The sequence below is a fragment of the Octodon degus genome, unplaced genomic scaffold (assembly GCF_000260255.1).
Source record: "Octodon degus isolate 3935 unplaced genomic scaffold, OctDeg1.0 scaffold00134, whole genome shotgun sequence".
Classification (NCBI taxonomy): Eukaryota; Metazoa; Chordata; class Mammalia; order Rodentia; family Octodontidae; genus Octodon; species Octodon degus.
Genome location: NW_004524710.1, coordinates 994,986 through 1,016,737, shown reverse-complemented (window position 1 = coordinate 1,016,737; position 21,752 = coordinate 994,986). Strand labels below are relative to the sequence as shown.

Sequence of the window (21,752 nt, the reverse complement as noted above, 5' to 3'; positions counted from 1 at the left end):
TCTTAATGAATAGAATGATTTGTTCTAATGGTGTTTGTAAATAGGATCACATGTCCACTTCTTGTACAGCAATTAACCACTAAGAAGAATATATGCAGTGTATTATTTGTTGAAACTGTACTTCCGATTTGATTTGAATCTCTCTCATTGCTATCTGTTTATCAATAAAACTGTAGAAAAAAAAATTCATGAGTTGAATAACAGATTTTGGTTGTAGATGGCAGACTGAACAAAATGCTATGTGGGACCCCGCTAAAGGGACACTGAAGGAATTGGGCATAAACTCACAGGGACAAACAAGAGCAGTAAAGGACACAGAAGTCACCAAGTTTGGAAAGCTGGGAAGCATATGAGCCAGTTGTAACAGCCCTGGCAGATCTCAGGATGCGAGAGTTGGCCGGGAGTGGGGGGAACTGAGATGTACCCCTTTCAGCACCGTAGGAGCTGTGGAGGCATTCTTGCCTCTGATGGCCCTAAGAAGAAAATGGGAGTGCTAGCGGATTCTGCCCGAATTCATCGGAAGTCTGCAGCCAAAGAGAGTAGATGTCCTGAATCCGCGGAGACTCATGCTCCTCTAGAGGGAGAGTGGAAGCTTATTGGAGCTTTGGGCTTACCTGAAGCAGGGGAAATTATATTTAGATTAAAAGTTGTTTAATGCTGAGGGCTGTCCCCAGTTGTCTTCTCCTGGTCAGTTCCAGAACGCCGGTGGGCCATCCTTTATCCCCCTGACTCCACCCTCACCATGACCCTCTAGGTAGGGGACTGAGATGCTTGCTCCTTCCAGGGAACTGGACTAATTCAAGAAAGCAGTGCAGAGATGGTGGCCTTGGGAGTTCCATCCTAACTACTGATGCCCACATGGGACACACACTGCTTCCTATACGTTCAAAGCATTTAGTTAGCTTTTCCCTGTTCAAATATGAAAGGGCCCCTGAAGAAAGATCAAAAACTTCCCCTGTCCTCCACCTTGGAGAGGATAGGAACTCACAGAGAAAAGAACTTTTTAAAAAGATTTGAAAAGGAGAATATAAAATCTGAGTAAATTTGTAACTGAGGATTGAATTAGTAATCACGGTTGTTTCATTAGAAAAGACTCCATACAAAATGACCTCAGTGATGAATTCTACTAGATGGTCAAAGAATTAACATTAGGGCCGGCCAGATAGCTCAGTGAATTAAAGTGCCCACAAGCAGGCCCCCCGGGCCAGGGGTTAGATCTCTGGGCCTGCTGTGGTGGCCCTCTCCTCAGGGCACACTGAGCCAGCTTTTGAGACTGGGCGTGATGGCCCGCACCTGTAATCCCAGCACTTAGGAGGCTGTAAACAGGCGGATCACTACAAGTCTGATCTAGTAGTGAGACCCTGAACACCCCGTAGACCCTTTTCTAAAATACAAAAAGAAAAGAAAATGGAAAGAATTAACATTAATTCTTCACAGAGTTTTCTAATTAATAGGAATACAATTCATGACTGATTGCTGGTACTAAGCATTGAATCTAGGGCCTTTGTACTGAGCTACATCCTCAGCCCATTTAAAATTTTAAGACAGGGTTCTACAAGTGTTATCTTAGTCACTTTTCTTAGCTTTGGGACAAAATACTGAACACACCCACAGTTTAAAGGGAAGAGGTTGGTTTAGTTTTCAGAGGGTTCACGTTATGATCAGCTGCCTCGAGGGTGGGAAGGATATAGCAATGGAAGGATCTAGAGCCAGAAAGCTGTTCCTGTCATGTTGGCCGGGAAGCAGAGAGAGAAGCCCGCGAGGGAAATACCCCTCCAGGTCACACCTCGAGTGATGAGGCTTCCACCAGGCCCGACCTCCTCATAGCAAGTCAGCTGTGGACTAATGCACTAAAGAATATAGCACCCCATAATCCAGCTGCCTTCCAAAAGCCCCACATCTGAACACATGAGACTTTGGGAACACGTTGTAGATCGAAACGATTTACAGTCTGTAAGTTGTTCAGGCTGGGCTGGAACTTGACATCTGCCTGCCTCAGCCTCCCAGAGTGCTGGGATTAAAGGTGTTTGTCACCATGCCCAGCTGACAGGAGAGATTTTCTTGTAAAAAAAGTTCTATGAAGCCAGTATTTTTCTGATACTAATTTTATTTGAGGACAGAATGCCAGTAGGTCAGAAGTTCCTTTTCAGGGGGGCACTGACCAAGTTGACTGGGTCTAATACAGATGCCAGTGTGGCAGCCACTTAACCTCCAGTGTCATATAATCTACTTGTATGGTAAGTGACAGACTCCTCAGTGCTATGACGGTTGAGAGCAGTTGAAAGAAACTATAAAAGGAACAGAAAGAGCGGCCCCAAATTCCCGAAGAGACAGGAACATTCCTCTTTTTTATTGGCTCATCCATCTCCTCATTTCTTTTATACTTTATAAGCTCCTCATCACCAGTGGTTTGAGAAGTTGATATGTGAGTTTTATCTTTCATTTCTCTCATTCTTGGCCAGGAATAAAAATCTCTCACTACTCCATAAATTTATTTTAAGAGAGAAGATGCTTTAACATTGAAACAAGAACAAAATACTATGAAATAGGAACATTGAGAAAGCACGAATGAATTTTTAGAAAGTGTACAATCTTGTCAAGTGAAAAACTTACTAGGAGATGAAAAGATAAAGAGGATACTTTTTCACTCATGCTATAAGCATTTATTAAATACCTATTATATGGGGTCCAGGCACTAATCTAGAAACATTTTGGTAAATTGTAATGCTTTCTCCAGTGGTGAGATAATTCAGGTTACCATATTCCTTTATGTATTTCTTTAAAAAATTTTTATTTTCATGTACTTGGTACAGGTTCTCACTGTGCAGCTTAGACTCATGGTGGTGATCCTCCTGTTTTCAGCCTCCCCAGTGCTGGGATTACAGGCATGTGCCACTACACCCACTCTCGGTGACTGGCTCTGTGCTCCTGGGGGCAGGGCCAGTGCAGCATGGCTGCTGAATTATCTTTCTGTGTCACTAAATTTCATTCTTGAAAATATATTCTTTACAAGGAAGTGAGAGCCCTTGTAACCTCGTCCCCTCACAAGGCCCACTTCACAGTACCTGCTAGGCGAGAGCGGGAGAGAGTAGACAGTGCAGGCAGCGCTCCCTGGAGACTGCAGAGAGGACGCTGTCCACCTGGCTGCAACAGTGAATGCAAACACAATCTGAGGTGGGATATTTCAGACTGAGCATCAAGTAGGTTGCTGAGAGTCCGTCAAGGGGCCTCCCTGGTTTTTGGGTTGGGCAAGGGAGTTAGTCTTTTCAGTAAAGATAATTAAAACAGTAGCTGAGGCGCATTCCACGTCAGTGTTCAACTTTAGAAGTGCCTGTTGGGGTGGAGTGCCCTGCTGGGGCCTCTGCTCTTCCACACAGTGCCTCCCACTCCTACTTTGGTGACTCACGTTTGGGATTCTTGTGAAACAGGGAGAATTGAAAGCCCTTATTTGAAAATTTTTGTTTTTCAGCAAAATTCTTTTCTTTAGAAGAATAGGTCAAGCCTGTACGTGTAAAACTGACGGATAGTCCAGCAGATGCAAAAGAGCAGTGTGTTTCTGGAACTATCATTATCCAAAATTGATTTTTGTATAGCATATATACAGAAGGCTTCCAGGGGATGTGTTACATCTGTGATTGGTGCACAGGCGTCGTGACATTTGGTTCACAGTGGACTGAATACCTGATAGTGGTCCCATAAGATTACAAGGAGCTGGAAAGTTCCTGTTGCCTGGTGACATCGCAGCTGTCACAATGTCTTAGTGCAATTCATTACTACTGTGTTTGTAGTGGTACTAGCGTAAAGAAGCCTACTGTGTTGTTAGATAGATAAAAATACAGCATGTATAATTATGTAGAGCATGTGACACTTGACAGTGATAATGGAACCTATGTTACAGATTTATGTGTTTATAAAACATGTTTCATCACCTTAGATTGTACTCCTGCTTATTGGGAAACGTTGGCTATAAATAATCTGCTATAAGCTGATTGTAGTCCCACAAGCCTGTGTGTTACCAGGTCTCTCAACTGCAGTTTTCTCCTGTTCTTGATTTAGATTGATTGATTGGTTGATTGATTTAATGTATTTAGAACAGGGTCTACAGGGTCTCACTACACAGATGAGACTCAGTGATTGTCCTGTTTTCAGCTTCCCCAGTGCTGGGATTACAGGGTTGGCCACCACATGTAGTCTCAAGTCTCAGTGCACCCCTGGGGCAGGGCCAGCATGGCAAGCCAGGGATCAAAGCCAGCTGCTGTGCTCTGCCTAAGCAGGTGCTTCAGGCCACTGAGCTCTCTGGCTGGCCCTTGATTTAGTTTTATATTGTGGTATTTGTCATAGCCTTGGGAGGAGTAGTCTATACCATATGTTTTATAGGTAGACACCCTATAGTCAGGATGTATAGAAGGCTATGCCATCTATGTTTATGTAAGTCCACGTGGGTCACATGACAAGGAGATCAGTTAATAATGTCTTTGCATAACCCTGTTGTTAGTGACACATGGCTGTATGCTCAAGTTTAAGAGTTAAGTAATGATCTCCCCCATTTACAAGCAAAGAAAATAAGACACAAATAGTGTTTGCCCAAGATTTTGAAGCTAACAATTTCTAGGAGAAGTAGGTTGATTTGGTTTGTTTGTTAAATGTCAAATTTAATATTTATCCCAATATTTTCTGCCGGTTTTTCCTTATGTATATGAACATATGTGTCCTAAAGTTAGAGGAAACAGTTGATACATTAAGAAATGGACTATACCCACGACACTCTTTCCAGCCTATTGCCTCTTGTTTTCAGAACCGCTTATTACATGCATATGATTCTGTGGGAAATACTTACATTCTTTGGTTTAAGGAATTTAGAGGTATTCATTCTTCATTCTGGTCTGAGGAAGTAGGTTAGTTAGAGTTACAGGGTTTGAGATTATTCTAAGTTATTATAAATTTGAGAAGTGATTAACTTAAAAGCAATATTATATTGGGATGTCAGCAGTTCTCAAGTGCACTTTTGGTAGAAGCCTCCGTCCTGGGGGCCAGAGAGATAGCTCAGTAGAGTAAGTGCTTGCGTGGCAAGCACAAAGTCCTGTGTTGAATCCCTGGTACCACAATAGATAGATAGATAGATAGATAGATAGATAGATAGATAGATGATAGATAGATAGATAGATAGATAGATAGATAGATAGATAGAATAAGTAAATAAATAAAAAAGTCTCCCTCCCAAAGTACCAAGCTGGGAATACCAGATCCGAGCCTGTAAGACTCTAGACTCTATTATATTCATCATAGGAAAATAGATCCATGTCTAGAAGTCAGTAGTTACATGAATAAATGCATAATAATACATTTCTGACAAATACAATTAGGGTAAGAAAGAAGATGCTAGAAATCTGCTTACCAAAGAGCTCAGAGGTAATAGGGAAGGTGTGTCCTCCCTAAGGTCTTGTCTAGTTACTTTCTTGTTGCTGGAACAAAATACCTGCTACCCACAAGTTAAAGGAAGAAGGGTTTATTTTAGCTCACAGTATGCAGAGAGTTCAGTCTCTAGTTGGCTGGCTCTAAGGCAGGGTGGCATGTCAAAGGAGAAGCAGTCCTTGCCACGGCAGGCAGAAAGAAGTGAGACGCTCTTCTTTGTTTTTAGTCTGTCCAGGCCACAAGCCTGTAGGTCAGTGACATCCACACTGAGGACACTGCTAAGGCAGCACTATATACTCACAATCCGGTATCACCCACCCGTGACCCAGTCACTCCCCAGAGCCCCACCTGAGTGCGTAAGGCTTGAGGGAGGGGGTCTAGATGCAAACCGTAACAGGTCTGGAGCTGAATTAGGAATTACTAATTAGGCAAGGGCCTCTCGCAGAGGGGTTAGGACACCACAGCTAGCACAGAGGGGACAACAGTGACAGTGAAGAAGCTGGAAGAAGTAGGCTAAGGTAGCCTGCATATGGCTGGGTAGAGGTATCTTATAGTCATCCCATGCTGCCTGCATGTGAAGATCCTAGTGGCTTGGATTAGGGTGGTGTTGTGAAAGTGTAGAAAAGTGTCAAGAGTTGAGAGACACTGAGAAGATAAAAGCAGTGGGATGAGGTGAGGCCTTCCCTGTGGAGGTCAGGAGGAGAAAGTCAGATGTTGGAATGAGGAGACAGATTACAGCCACTGCAAGTTAATGTAAGAGGTGGCTACCAGGTGCATGTTGGGAGGGTTCGGGAGAGTTCTGTTTTGGACATGTTAGAGGTATGTGATATCTTTGAGTCACTAAAGTGAAAATGTCAAGTGATTCATTAGATATATGGGTACACATCTGAGAGGGGTGGCAAATGTAAATTTAGGTATCATTTGTGTTTATATGGTTGGTTGAAGCCATAGGTATGAGTGAGGGACAAAGTATAGAATAAAGAACCATAATAAACTTGTATTAGTTAGCATTCCAGTAAAGGATGATAAACCTGCATAGGAGACTTAGAATAACCAGAGAAATGAGGAAAAGTCCAAAAGTTGTAGAAGCCTGAAGAAATAAGGAGTGTCAGAGACATGGCATTTGGCATTGTCCAGTCAAGGTATTAGAAGTACATTAGTCAGCTTTCTCTTACTATAACAAAATACCTGAGGTAATTATCTTACAAAGAGGAAATGTTTATTTTGGATCATTGTTTTGGAGGATTCAATTCATGGTTGGTTTGCGGCTGGTGGTAAACCAGGACATCATGGTGGAGCCTGTGGCAAAGATGGCCAGGAAATGGGAGGGAGACAGAAAGGGGCCAGCATATCAGTTTTCCCTTCCAAGTACATACTGGAAGTGACTAGGATTTGACTAGCCTCCACCTCTTAACTGCACCATGAGCTCTAGGGATCAAACCTTTAGCACATGAACCTTAGGAGGACACTCCTGAAACATTCACGATGAGGTTTGATTGGTTGAGTACCCTTGGAAAAATGCCACTGGATATGGCAATGTGGAGGACACTGGTGACCTTAACTGAAAATATCACTAGTGTGATGACAGGGAAGGTCTATCTGGGAGGAGTGGAGCACAGAGTGGAGAGGACGAGGATGACAGGAGCCAGAGCATCCACACCATGCTTGGGAAAGTTGACTGTAACGGGCAGAGAAGACAGGAGCGCGCTACAAGATAAGAAGCGACCTGTGGAAGAGTATTCATCCTTTATCTTTTACTTTATGTTTTTACAACATGGAAAGGATATTTCAGTGTAAACAAGGAAAATTTGAGGCAGATGAGATTGAACATTCAAGGTAAAGATACCAGAAAAAAAAATGCCAAGGTATGTGTGTAGAGCTCCTTTAAAATTGTATTATCATAGCGGAGATTGTAGGAAGGTTTATGCTGTAAATTCTTAAGGTCTGGTACTTCGAAGGGCCCCGGCTTGGCAGTATCAGCCTTAGACAATGTTAGCTGATAACATAAAACTCTATGTCATGATGCACAGGCTCAGCTCATCTCTGCTTATTTTCTAGGAGCTGGTGAAGACATAGAAAGTCCAGAGCTGACAACGTCTCGACCACTGCTTCCAAAGATACCGTCCACTAGTGTTGCTCCCAAATTGGAAACCACGACGCTGAAGACACACGACAGGATGCCTGCACAGACCAAGGTGTGCTTGGGTTGCTTGCATTATCACAGTATTGTCCGGGCTCCTCTTTTTTCTACTGTATATAACAGACCTTTTAAGAAGCCCTGAAGACAAATGATCTCTTGTTATATTATAAATGACGGTTTCTTACTCGTTAGAGTCATTTATCTCAACTACTTTTTTATCTCCCAGGCCTAATTTATGTGTAAGTGTATTTTTCACATGGCACTTTTCCTTAAGGAATTTCTTAAGCTCAGTTAAAAAGCAAAACCGGATTTATTTGGCTTCACTCAAGAAAGAAATTTCATTTGATAAGAGAATGTTCTGAGTTAAGGTCATGGCATACTTCACACATGTTGCCACAGGTTATGGGGTGAGACCCCAGAGCATGTCTTGAAGTGGACCATCCGGGTCTCCATGTCCTGGCAGGTTTGCCCCTGGTGGCATGTAAACTGGGACCTCTTTCTGGGATGATGTGAAGCAGGTACGTCAGTATTTTTTTTATCTCTGAGAGCTGGCTTCTTAAGAATGAGACTATGGCTTTAGAACAGAACGAAGTTACTAGCTAATGAAAACCATGAGGTCATGGTTTTGGCCAAAGCATTATATTGCAATTAGTTGACTGTGCACTAATAGGAAGACTATTTAAGTTGGAAAAGGCATATTAAAGGCTGAGAGAAGGCCTCAGGTTTCAAATCCTAGTTCGAGTCAAATTCCTTGGGTCATTAAGCGGATTCAATGTGAGTGTGTATGTAGCAGGGCACCTAGGTAAAGTACGAATTTTGCAAATGTTGAGGGAGTCTGGTGGCATGGAAGAGACCAAATCAGTCTTCCAAATAAGTACATGGAGTCCTGGCTGTAGTGGTGGACCGCGGGTACAGCAGGAGTGGCATGGTGCTTATGAAAACTTACAAACACGAGAACCCATTTTGGAGTTTACTCATCTGTTGGTTAGAAATCAGATTGTTCTAAGCTCTCACAACAGACAGGCTGTGGAAGGCTGTCTTGTAAAAGTAGTGGCATGCCTTCTCTGAAGTAAGAAGTACCCCGTTGCGGGCGTGAGCAGAGGTGGGCTCTCCTGCCCTTAGCGGAGTACTCACCCTTTCCTCTGTTGTCCCAGTGTGTGATGGTGGAGAGTAGCATAGCTGTATGGTTTTCTGCAGATATGGAGCAACAGAGGACCTCCTCTGTGGGTTAATGTGCTCCTATAGAGTTAGGAAGGGTCAGTTGCTAGGACCAGCTAATTGACTTCAGCAGCTGGACATGGGGAAGGGAGGGCCCAGCACCATGAGGACTAAAGCACAACAGTGTACCCAGTGTGTTCTGGCTCCTGCGTGGCAGCTGCTTCGTCATTCTCTAAGTTGGATGACCACAAGAAAGGAGAAAGGAAGAAAGGAAAATTAGGTACGATTGATGGTGGAATAGCAGAACACTACAGATTAGATGTCTATGACCCGCTGTGGCCTTTGCCACATCTGTTGCACGACTTCTTTCCAAGACTGAGTCTCTTGAAGTCAGTGACCATTAAGCCTCACTAACTTGAGGCAAGAAACCCTCCTGGGTCAGTTTTGGCTTTCAGGGGTAGAGTCGGCTCCTGACCAAAGCCTAGTCTGACGTAGATTTCTGGTCTACTGACAAAAAACAGGCAGAAAATTGATTTAAGTTGGACTTGAATAAGTAATCGCGTCAAATTGAAATAAACAATGTAATCATTTGGCAGATGAGTCTAGGGACTAAAGTTCCCAGAACATTTTTAATATATTTGTATTGTTACTGTTATTTATATTTAGTGTTAACAATAAAAATTCGTGCAATCATGGGAGATGTATTCATGATGTGTCAAATGCTCATCCAGCCACTGATAAGGGCAATATTGATTATGAATAACAATAATAATAGTGGTTTTGTCTTCTAGTTTGTGGTTGCACAGTGCAGCTGTATTGAGCATTGCCTCTAGCATACCATTAGTGCAGATTTTGCTTTTGAATGGGTCTCACAGTGGCATTAATGTCATTGTTACAGATATTGTATCTAGTTTGTTATAAATTTATGTGACTGAAATGTAAAAAGAAAGCAGTTATTTGTTTATGCAGAGAATCTCTTGTAAACTTCTGCTCCGTTCCATTTCCATAGCATCCAAATAGCCAGGCGTAGTGTGACAGAACTTTAATTGGCTTCATTTAATTATCTTTGCTGCCTTTCTCATAATTTCATTTTGCACATGTATGCAGGAGTTACAGCAGTTAGGTTGATTCTATACTGTGAAATGATTTCTTTTTCAAGCCCATGTTTTTATACAATAAAATTTTAAATATAAAAAAAAGTGCCCCATCCAGAGTACCTTGAAGCCTTTGCCTCTAAGTACATTGGCTCCAATTCTATATATACATTTTGTATTTTTATTCTTTTAGTACAGGGTCTTGCTATACAGGTTGGATTCATAGTGATCCTCCTGTCTCAGCCTTCCCAGCACTGGGATTATAGGCATGCACCATCATGCCTGGTTTCAGGGCCATGCACAACATGTAGAACAGGGAATCGAACTCGGGCCCTTGTGCGTGCCAGGCAAGTGCTTGGACTGCCTAGCTATCTCCCTAGCCAGTGGTTCCAGTTCTCTGGAGCCTTTCTGTCCTCATACACTCAGATCCTGGAATGTATACTTTTTTTTTTTTTTTTTTTTGCTTCCTACTGGACCCAAAGTTGGATCAAAGAGAATTGAATGAGTCAATTCTTTTAGATGACTTGAGGAACTCAAAAGCCCATGTGATGTATCATTATGATGGCATAAAGATGATGTGGATTAAGCTTGGACTTTAATACTGTAGTAGCTACTACATCTATCTAACTTTACACCAGAGCTTATTTAATTCTCTGAGACACATATCTGACTGCCTACTTAGTTGAGTTTTCTCATCTCCTACCTAAGCTCTAGTAGAAAAACGTGGTTGATAAGCAGTGAAAGTTTCCTAGATTAAGACTCAGATAATCCATTCTCTGGTAGATTGAGGTATTTTTCCCTTGTACCCTATAACCAGTTAATGATAGGTTTTCCATCAGAAGAACATAGTGTAACTCAGGCAAGAGCTGGTCAGTGAGCTCCTTTCTTCTGTTTTCCTTTGGTACAGGAAGGCCTGGGCAAACCACTCCCTATTGTCTTCCGCCATAGCAATGTAGAAAACAGTAAAATGTGGGCTCGTGTTGTGCAACAGTGAAATGGTACTTTCTTTGTGGTGCTGTATTTTGTAAGTCATGACAGGTTAAAGTTTAGGTAGTAGAGATTTTCCTGGTGGCTTGGAAAGGAAACAAGGTCACTCTGTTGCACTTTATAGAAGGGAAAGCCTGATGTGTTCTGATCTGAGACAGAGACACACTAATCTTATATTCCATGAAGTTCAAATGGACCCTTGTCTAGCTGTGTTTCTTCCTCAGACTGAGAGTGACTTTTAGGCAGCCAAAGAAGGTGAGGTCTCTTTTTAGGTACTATAGATTTAAGTAGCAGGCTAACATTTTGGATGCAGCCCAGCCTTTAGAAAGCAATTGTTTGACCCTCCAGAGCATGTTAGACTCTATAAAGTCCTAATGAAGATGACTGTTGCTTTTAGGAAGAATAGTAGAATTAAAAAAAGATTTATTGTCTGTCTTTATAGCCCAATGGAATTGACAGAGTTTTTAATCAGTAATGCTGACCAATGGGAACTTCATTGTGATAGAGAATAGGCAATTCATTTGAACTGTTTCTAAACTAGTGGTTCTGGGACCAGAATCATCTGGAAAACTTCAAATAGCGCTAAAAGCCAGGGCCAGTTGCCCCCCTCTACCCTCCAGACTAATGAAAACAGAATCCATACTCATAGGGCCTGTTTAATAATGCTTTCCAGCTAATTCAGATCTTATTGTATGCTTGAGTGATTCACACGAGGTAGCCTGTGTGATGGAGCTGAATGTTAGAAAGGCAGCGAGATTTCTCCCATCCAAGTACTAACCAGGCCCGGCCCTGCTTAGCTTCTGAGATTGGGTGTGTTCAGGATGGCATGGTCGTAAACAGGCAACAGGATTTCTGTGTGGAGTGGCAGAATGTCCAGTGTTCAGGGATTTCAGAGGGGTAGAGAATCAGAGTGTTTTGTTAAGGGTGAGTGGGCAATGAAGTGAGAAAAACCTTTATTTTGGATAGAGCAGCTGCTGTGACTTAAGAATGGGTGTTAACTGTCAACTTTAGCTAGCAACAGGCTGTGGAGATGGGCTGTTGTGGTTTATTGGGGTGTTAAGAGATAGGCTGGAGAACACTGGAAAGTACATAAGATGTGTAGTTTTGAGGAAGTTGAGGAACCTGGACATGTGCTACCTGCGCAGAGGTGTGGCACTAGGAGTCCACAGAAGGAACTTAATTCAAGAGATTGAGAGGGAAGTTGATGAGGCTATGAGTAAGACAATGCAAGATAAAACATGCTAAAATACAGGAATGCCTCAGTTCACGAATGTGTGTTTTGCAAACCATGGAGTTCATAAGCAAAAGCGTTAGGCAAAAATGTCCTTATGTTCACAAACTGCATCAAGTGACAAACATTATTGTGGTCGTCTTTCCCACACAAATACAGCCACTATCCCCCAAACCATAAAACAAATTAAATTTGTACATCGAGATAGAACCGTGGCAAGTTTTTGGATTACTCCCCCCTCCTCAAGATGCGGTATCATTATTGACAATAGAAGAGAGGGCTGTACTGGTTTGGTAGTAAATTACTTTTTTAGAATTGATGAGTAGACTTCAAGGAAAGGCAGGTTAAATGTTGGTGTCCTGTGGACTGACCGGAAGTGAAGCCATGAGAATTAATACTGGACTCTTATTTTCAGCAATGTGCAGTATCTAAGGACCTGGGCATGTTCTTCATTAGATGAGGACACTGAGATCTAGAGGACTGGAGTGACCTAGAGAACTGGAGTCAGAGCTCCATGGGACTGCTTTGTGAACCCAGTTATGTGAAGTCCTATTGCACAATTCACTGAAGTGATAGGATTAAGTTAAGGGAGGAGGGCAACATTACAGGGCAGGGCTGTGGGCTACTCCTCACAGAGAGGGAACAGGTAGAGTCCTATCATGCCTGAGAAGTCCCTGAAGGGGAGCTGTCACTAGAGCACCCTGGGTAGCAAAGAGCTAATGGAGTAAGGAGAATTTGGGTTGATGGTGCTATTGGGTTAGAGCGGCTGAAGCCACAAAGTGGTGAGATAGTAGAGATTTTAGGAAATACCAGTGAAAACTTAATCAGGTCATTAAAGTTATGAATTCTCTGGTTGCCTCTCCCACCTGTTTACATGCAGAACCATGAGGGACACGAGTCCACCAGGGGCCTTGCTCACTGAGATAAACGTTTTTCAAAATACTATTTTAATTATTTCCTAGACTCATTGTTAAAATAGACAGAACTTTGCGATATATTCATGTATCATTTCTACCTTCTGTACATTGTCCCAAAATTGATGCAATGATTTTTTTTTTTTCCCTTACCAGTCACCTGAAGAAATTGATAAAGGCGAAGTTCACCTCTCTGACACAGAAAATAAAATGAACCCAGCTGAAGAGGATAAAAATGTGTATACTGAGAAACACTCAGACAACCTGTTTAAACGCACAGAAGTCCTAGCAGGTGAATAGCTGCCTGGTGATCAGGTGGGAGGATACTAAGTAGACCTGGATACCCCTTGCGTAAAGGGTATCCCCAGACGTAGCAAAGCTGGATGAATATCACTTCCCTGCTGGAAGCAGTCTTGAGAGCCCTTCCTGTGGGCACGAGAAGCCAGAGGGTAGCTGCGTTTTCTGTTAGCTCAGTCCAGCTCCTTAGCCAGCTATTGGGGAGAGGCCAGAGGTATAGAGTAGCCTCAAAGAGTAATCTGAGTTGATATGGAACATTCAGAATAGCTGGGCTTGTGAGACTGGCATGGTGTAAAGATCATCCTTACTCTAATTCATCCCAGATTTTACATCAGACTTAAAGAGGAAGTGGCCTTTGTGGGGAGGGTAGTTGACACAAATACTACTCAAAGTGTCAAGGGTATTGCTTCTAATTACAACTCTTTTGGTGATGCACAAGGTATAGATTGCGCTTTCTTAATCTGAGAATCTAAAATGCTCCAAAATCCAAGACACTTTTTTTTTGGGGGGGGGGGGGAGAGTACTGTAGATTGAACCCAGGACCTCATGCGTGCTGTACAACTCATCAGTCATCAGTAAGCATATCTCAACTTTTTTGTATTTGAGGTAGGATCTCCCACTATTGTTCAAGAGGCCCCAAACCTTTCAATCCTGCTGCATCAGCCTGCTGAGTAGCAAAGATTATGGGCATGTGCCACCATATCTGGCTCAAAATCCAAATCTTTTTTTGAATGCCACAGTGGACTATTGCACAACTGAGTTTACATCATGGGCTGCAGTCAAAATGCAAGTGCACAGCAAACTTTGATTAAAAGTATTATATGTAAGACTTTCTTCAGGCTGTGTTTAAGGTGTTAAAAAGCATAAATAAATTTCATTTTTAGGCTTAAGTCCCACCCCCCAAGACATATGTCATTATGTATCTGAAGATACCCCAAACTCCAAAAATGTCCGTATTCCAAAACACTTCTGGTCCCCCAAGCATTTTGGAAAAGGGGTGCTCAACTTGTCCCAACATTTGATTCAAAGAGCAAGCTTTACAAGATTTAAGAAAACGTTAGTCACAAATCCAAGGCTAGAAAGAAATTTGCATACTTTTCTTCATATTTATTGTAAAAAATTATTCAATTATATCATGTTTTGTGTTTTCATTGAAAAGCAATTAGAAGATGAGAATATGAAATTTGAGAACTGAAAAGATGAAAGCATTTATAATATGGAATAAGCTGGGTTTTTCTTATTGAGGCTTTCGGGCAGTACTAATACTAATCAAAGGGAGTATTATCGTAGCTTCCAGAGGAATATCAGATTTACATAATTACCTCTATTGAATTCAGTTTTGTTTAAATTGGGTTTTCAAATTAAGCCTTCTGTAAAATGGTAAATAAATTGGGTTTGACAAAGCTAATTTCTACAGCCCTTGACTCTCTGTCTTGAGTGGTCTTCTTTTTATTGCGTTTCAGCCGTCATCGCAGGTGGCGTCATCGGATTCCTCTTTGCCATCTTCCTCATCCTGCTGTTGGTCTACCGCATGCGCAAGAAGGACGAGGGAAGCTATGACCTGGGAGAGCGCAAGCCATCCAGTGCTGCCTACCAGAAGGCGCCGACTAAGGAGTTCTACGCATAAACTCCCACTTAGTGTCTCTATTTATGAGATCACTGAACTTTTCAAAATAAAAAAAGCTTTTGCATAGAATAATGAAGATCTTTGTTTTTAGTTTTTTCATTGAAGAGCCGTCCTGGCACTTTAATGATAAAATCCCATTGTATTTAAAACTTTTCATGTATTTCTTTAGAAAGACATAAAATTAAAATTTAACATCTGCAGTGTTCTGTGAATAGCAGTGGCAAAATATTATGTTCTAAAAACCCTTGATGCTCATGGAATTGGTTAAACTTTTTATGCAGAAAATAACGATTGTTTTTGTCCTGTGGGTCAAAGATGAAAGCAATGTCATTTGTGTTAGCATGTCTCAGATGGACCTTACCACATTGGTCTTACTTTGTTAATTTATCTGTTATCCCTTCTTTTCTGCCCTCCCTTTTTGTCCCCTTAAAAACCAAACTGAACCCCATGCCTTTCTATAGCTGTCACGGTGCAATTTGTCTTTGGATGATTCAGATAATGGTAATTTAGTGTATATGTGATTTTCAAATATGTAAACTTTAACCTCCACTTTGTGTAAATTTTTAAATGTCAGACTATCCATTTTACACTTGCTTTATTTTTTGTTACCTGTAGCTTCAGGCAGATTTATAACAGCAAATCTACGTGTAAAATTGGATTATTATTACAATGTTTAGTTCAGTCTATCGAAGCAGATCTTCTTTTCAGAGGATTTGATGTAAGTTACTGACCAGCCTCAGCAAACCCAAAGATGCTAACAGTATTTTGAAAAGTTGCTGCAGATTCCTTTGGCCACTGTTTTTGTTAATTTCTTGCAATTTGAAGGTACAAGGAGGGGTTTAAAGAAAAAAATTGGTTTTCATTTTTAAAAATGCATTTCAGTTGTAAACATCCTTTCAAGCCTTTGAAGTGCCTACAATTCTATGTAACTTGTCGCAGACTGGTGTTAATGAGTATATATAACAGTTTTAAAAAAAAAAAGTTGGTATTTTATAAGCACAGACAATTCTAATGGTAACTTTTGTAGTCTTATGAATAGACATAAATTGTAATTTGGGAACATAAAAACTACTGAATAAATCACGTGGCCTAATTGAAAATGTCACTGTTATAAGTTTTGTACATTTTCGATCAAATGTACATATCTCCCCTTTGCTAATGACCGTCTGCTCTCAAGAATGTTGGGGGTTTGGTTCTGAGCGTTCCACGGTGTCTGTAAGTCAAGACCAAAGAGCCCGTCAGTGGGTTTGTTTGTGGCCAGGTTCACTTCTGAGTTGGCCAGAGGAAACCTGAGTGCACTGTCCTGTGTGTGTCTTGGTACAGGTATTGGAAGTTTGCCAGGGGATTCTGAAGTTTGCAGCCTTTTTAGGATAGCTGGTGGCAGTATTGAGACAGATGCATGCTTTTGCAAATAATAGTAGACTATAAATTCCAAAGAACCGAAGGGGGGCTTTCTGGAGGTAGCCATCTCAGGCCGAGTCCTGTCAATTGACTTCCCTTTGAAAGTGTGCTGTGTGTGTTAAAACAAGGTCCTTGCCGCTCTGCATTGAGCAGCAGGGAAGAGTGATGCCGCAGGAGGAGGCAGTGCCCTGGCTGGCTGCTGACTGCTCTGAACATTTCCTTTTTACATCTTAGTAATTTTGTTTTTAAACTGTGAGCCGTGGAAGTAGGAAAAAGACAGCAAAAACAGCAACTTTTTCAACCTGTAAGCTTTTAAGAAAGTTAGAATGCTTCATTTAGAAACCATTCGTTGAAATTGCCACCGAACTTGTTTTTAAAAGAAAAATTTTAAAGCAATGTTGAAGCAGTGTTTACTTAAATCCTTAATGGCCTTAATTGTCAAATTTCCTACCCCACCACTTACAGACTGGATTCCCTTTATTTAGAATAATTAAACCGATAGACCCTTCCAACGCCGAACAATAGTCCTCAAACAGAGGTTAAGAATGTAGTGGGTTTACCTTTAACTGTGCAAAGCAGAGTGAAATTCTATTCCTAGAACAACTTGCTTGGAATATCCGTGCCAGGAAAGAAATTTTCTGGTGAATATTTTGTCACTGCTGTAAAGCAAAATATTTGTTAAAGTGCCAAAATAAAGTCTGTCATGCCGAAAGTAAGTCATTGTATAGACTGGCATCCAGTTTTCTTCAACTGTATGTTTTCTGCTTAGTTTATTTCTTTTTGAATTTTTAAGGTGCACTAAATACTACTATAAAGAGTGTTAGTAATTGTTATTGAGTTCAGAAAAATTTTTGGTAAAATATAAATATTAAAACTAATGTGGAAATTTCCTGTTTCCTTAACCACGTGTAAGTGATTTCCCTTGCGTGAAGGTGGCTTTGTGTTGAGACCTGGGTGTATTTGAGCTGTCCTGTGTTTAGCACGTGGGGGGAAGTGTCAGGAGTGCATATTTGATTATTACTTTCTGCTCATGAGTTTCAGCTGCAGGTGTGTAATGCCTGATGGTCAGCATTAGGACCTGGTTAGTATGACTGAATTTAGTTGGAAATTAATTTCAGTAATGTCCGTAGTTGGTCATCTCACATCAAGTTTTCAGTGATTTGATGTTTTGTTGTATACTTTGGTTTTATATTAGGTAAGATGCTCTTGATTGTTGAGGATAGAAACTGAATATGTGGGACACAATGAGCTTAACTCAGATGGCCTCAAGAAGCCAGTATGTCCTACTAAAGCTGCTGCTTCCAACAAGAATAACCACAAACAAACTTAGTTTTTAGGATCTTTTTTCTTCCATATTTTCTTTGTGTATCTGGTGTCACTATGCAGCTCAGACTCGTAGTGATCCTCCACTTTTCAGTCTCCCTGGTGCTGGGATTACAGCAGTGCACCACCATGCCCAGTCTTGGTGGCCAGCTCAGCATGGCCTGGTATATGGTGCTGGGGATCAAACCCCTGTCCCTACACTTATCTAAACAGGTACTTAGAAGTGTATTTTTAAATAGACTGGGATTCAAAGTACAGTGGCTTCAATCAACACAGTGTTTTTAACACAGGATTCTGAGTTGACCCCAAGTGAACAATAGCGAGACCCTGAGAGGTTTCTAATAAAAAGGAAACCTCTCAGTGGAGTGGTCTGCATTTCTAATAAAAAGGAAACCACCTCAGTGGAGTGGTCTGCATTGATCGATCAGGAAGGCTTTTTTCAGTGGTATCATTCTATGACAGTTGTGCAGTTAGAGACGTGGGCCATGTCTAGAATTGGTTTTAGGCAGCATAGAAAGCTTTTGATGTGTCCACCTCTTGATGCTAAAATCAGCATCAAAATGCATTCTGTCTTCTTGAATGCTTACTCTGGGTAACTTCTTCAGATGCTAAAGTTTCATTTCTTTTAGTTCTGCTGCTACATACAGTTTTCAGCCAAATTTTTTCTGACCAGAAAATCCTGGCAGCTTTGAGAGTAGCTTGGTTTCTTGGGACTTAGCTGGAAGGGTGTAACCCAAGGCACTGACCCAAGGCCACAAATAGCAGAGCAAAACTTTCTCCTTCAGTGCTTGTATATGCTGAGCATAAGATAGGTTTGTTCCAATTTCATTGTGAATATGGTGTTCAAGTAGCAAAGGCTCATGTGCAAGCTGCCAGAAGTTCAGTCATCAAGTATTTGCCTAGTGACTTCACAGGACATTTGAAAACTAGAAGGGTGTGAATCACATATGTGGACAGCCCCAGCCCCCATGAACATGCCAAGGGAGAGGGGCGCACAGTGGAAACAAAATCAGTAAATGAATCTTCTATGTAGCCATTATGAGTTGGTTGGGATTTCCACATGGGCAAGACTGCAAGACTGACAGGGTTAGGTCTGCTGCCCTAACAATGTCTCAGCTACTTCAAGCAGCAGAGACTTGTGTTGCTCAAGCTTTGGTCTGCTGTGCCCTGAATTACTTCATCCTTACTGTGCTGGTCAGCCCTTTGGCATAGTGAGTGTCTGGACATCACCAGTAACTGAGGTAGAAGGGAAAGGGCTGAAGCACACAAAGGCTCTTATTAAAGGGTCTTCTCAATAGGGACATGTCAGTGCCACTCCCATTTCATTTGCTAGAGCAAGTTACATGGCCAGGCCTGAGATCCCAGGCTCAGAGAAGGGCAATCCTTTGCGCCCACGGGAGAGATGTTAGTAGCTGTCATGAGAACTTGGGCTTGTTAGGAAAGCTCTCAGGGTAAGGATTGGGGGATGAGCTGGGTGGGCCAAAGTTAGGACAAGGCAGGCTGTGGGAAGGTCCTAAGGAGAGTTGAGCATGACGTGGGGGAATAGAGAAAAGGCCAACATCTGGGAGACGGGGACAGTGGTAGAGAAGAGCACTGGGTATAGCATAAGGGCCTTCTGACTGACCGTCACTCTTCTACTTTTGTTGCTTGATACTTTATTCCCCACAGGAAGCAAGGCTGATCCCAGTAAGATCTGTATTAGTTTTGTCACTCTCTTCAGTGGTTTCCACAGAAAGAGTAAAGTCTCTGCTGGTTACCCTGACTCTCAAGCTCTCCAGGAACTGCCCTATAGATCTGAGTATATAGAGACACAGTCACCTAGGGGAAGCAATGGTAGCCTGGCCGAAGTGCTCTCGGGGAGATGGGGAGGAATAGAGAGGAGCTGTTCAGAGAGTCATAGCCGACCAGGCTTGCTGGAATTGCGGAAGGAATAAGGGAGTCAAGTGAAGAATCGGAGGTGACAGACACTGGCTGGGCAGTGAGCAAATCGCCTGAAAGAAGTTGGCTGGAAATGAACCAGGACTTCCTTTTGGACCACGTTAAGTTAGGACTGTTCACCAAGTGGAGGTGTCGGGGAAATGAGTGAAGTGGAAGGACCTGGAGGCCACAGAATCTAAATTGGAAATACTGAGGAGGGCCCATCATTTGGCTGCTGGACTCTCCTCTCCCACCTTCCTTACTCTCCTCTGTATGGACTCGGGCAGGGCAGGAAGTAATGGAAGAGGAGCACCGAGGGCTAACACATGAGTACTACATTCCCAAGCTTCCTTGCCACGTGACCTGTGGGCAAGTTTGGTCAATGGAAGGCACTGGCAGGCAGCAGTCAAAAAGAGGGGAAACTCTAGTACTTTTTGCGTTCTCTGTAATGGAAGCATCTCTACCTTTTCCTTTCTTTTGTTGGGGACAGGATTGAATCTATTGGCTTTGCACTGAGCTATAACCCCTGCCTGATTTTTGAGACAAGGTCTTGCTAAGTTGTCTAAGCTGGGTTCAAACTTGTGTCCTTTCTGCCTCTGTATCCCAGCATCTCTTCTCTGATCTTTCTGTTAAGCAGGACTTCATCTATGGTCTCTGCTTAGGTCACTGCTAAACTCATACACTGGTTCCTCCCCGCAAGAAGCACAGGCTTTCTAGCCCTAAGGAGAGTTGCACTTCAATGTTGCTGTTCTCTGGATAGGCTCACCCTCCCTAGTTTGCCCTCACAGCTTTTCCAACAGTGTTCAGTTCTCTATTGCATGGATTCTGTTTTCTTTCCTGAACCCCCGGATGATGACAGGACTGATGACACTGAAGTGAGCTACATGGAGATGGTAGTAAAAGCCATGAGGATGGGATTATTTGGAGAGATAAGCAGATAGGAGGAGGGCCCTGGATCTGTAGTCCAGCAAAGTCTTATCTTTTTAGAAGAACCAGTTTTAGATCACTCAGTAGCCCAAGATGATAAAAATGTGGATGCTTCTTAGGTTTTTCGGTGCAGTAAAGTGACAGGAAAGATAAAAGAGGCCTTCATTGAGGGCATGGGAAAGACCACAGGAAAGGAGAGATGAGGTGGAGTTTCTGAGGGCCTGGTCAGGGAAGCAAAGGCTATGTAGGGCCAAAATGGAGGTGGGGTTTAGGGGGCAGCCTGCATGATGTGGCAGATAATGATTGGGCAGGAAGCACAACAAGGAAACGATATATGGTGTTCAATACTATCCATGGCTTCAGGAAACTCCTGGGAGTTTGAGAATGTGTCCTCTGTGGAGAAATGACAATCATATTGAAGACATAGGTCAGGGTTAATATATTTTGCTACCACCTTCAGCCCCCACTGCTACCCTCTCCCTAGGACCTGGCACTGCTCCTAGCACTATGAGTATCAAGTCTCAGTTACTAGCCTCTTAATCAATTCCTCTCCGAAGTTTGGTAGGAACTCATAATGACCTGCAGTCAGTAGAACAAAACAATCCATATCCCACCACCAAATCTAAACAAAATTCTAGTAAGTAGGTGTCCAGAGATACTTGTTAAAAACTTGGATTTCAATTTCACCTACTTAAAACACAGAAAGTGCTCTGATGGGTGGATGATTTCCCGCCAGATATACACTAGCATTTTGCAGATAAATATTTAGCGTTTATACAGGGAGCTGATTAATGTTTTCTTTCTTTGTTCTTCCAATATTTCCGTTATTGTGCTGTGTAATCACCATGCTGGATCCAGGCTGTCCCCAAGATCAAAAACTACCCTTTTTATGACCCCCTTCTCCCATTTATGTGAAAGAGGCTGGGCTGTAAATGTATGAAAAAAATTCTTATATGCCATCTTGATTGCTAACATCTGTTCACATTTCCATTCATAAATTTAAAATTCAGGCTTCTGCAGCCATCTGCTTTCTTCCAACGATCTGAAAAGAAGGAAAGCTCAAGGCAGATGTGCAGGTGGGAGAAATCCTGCCTGCTTTGGTAGACTTCGGTGAGTTTATATTGTGCTTTCCCACTCCTCCCTAGCAGGGTAGGCAGGACTTTTCTTCCTTCTTTGTAGGATTTCAGACCCTAGTCTCAGTGATAACAGAAGATTGAGAAATGGCTATTTCCTCCCTACATAGTTTCCCTCCTCCCTTCCTCTCCTCCCCTTCTCTCTCTCTGTCTCTGTCTCTGTCTCTGTCTCTGTCTCTGTCTCTGTCTCT

General features: G+C 42.2%; 1 protein-coding gene across 1 annotated transcript in view; it reads left to right on the top strand.

Moving 5' to 3' along the window:
* The window catches only part of Sdc2 (syndecan 2), a 109,841-nt gene extending 92,864 nt beyond the window's left edge, over window positions 1–16,977 (top strand). The window contains exons 3-5 of the mRNA XM_004641292.2: window positions 7,471–7,607; window positions 13,093–13,228; window positions 14,697–16,977. Coding sequence (XP_004641349.1) covers window positions 7,471–7,607; window positions 13,093–13,228; window positions 14,697–14,860 — 437 coding nt within the window. The 3' untranslated portion in view covers window positions 14,861–16,977. The remainder of the gene's footprint in view (window positions 1–7,470; window positions 7,608–13,092; window positions 13,229–14,696) is intronic.
* Window positions 16,978–21,752: the final 4,775 nt, after the last annotated feature.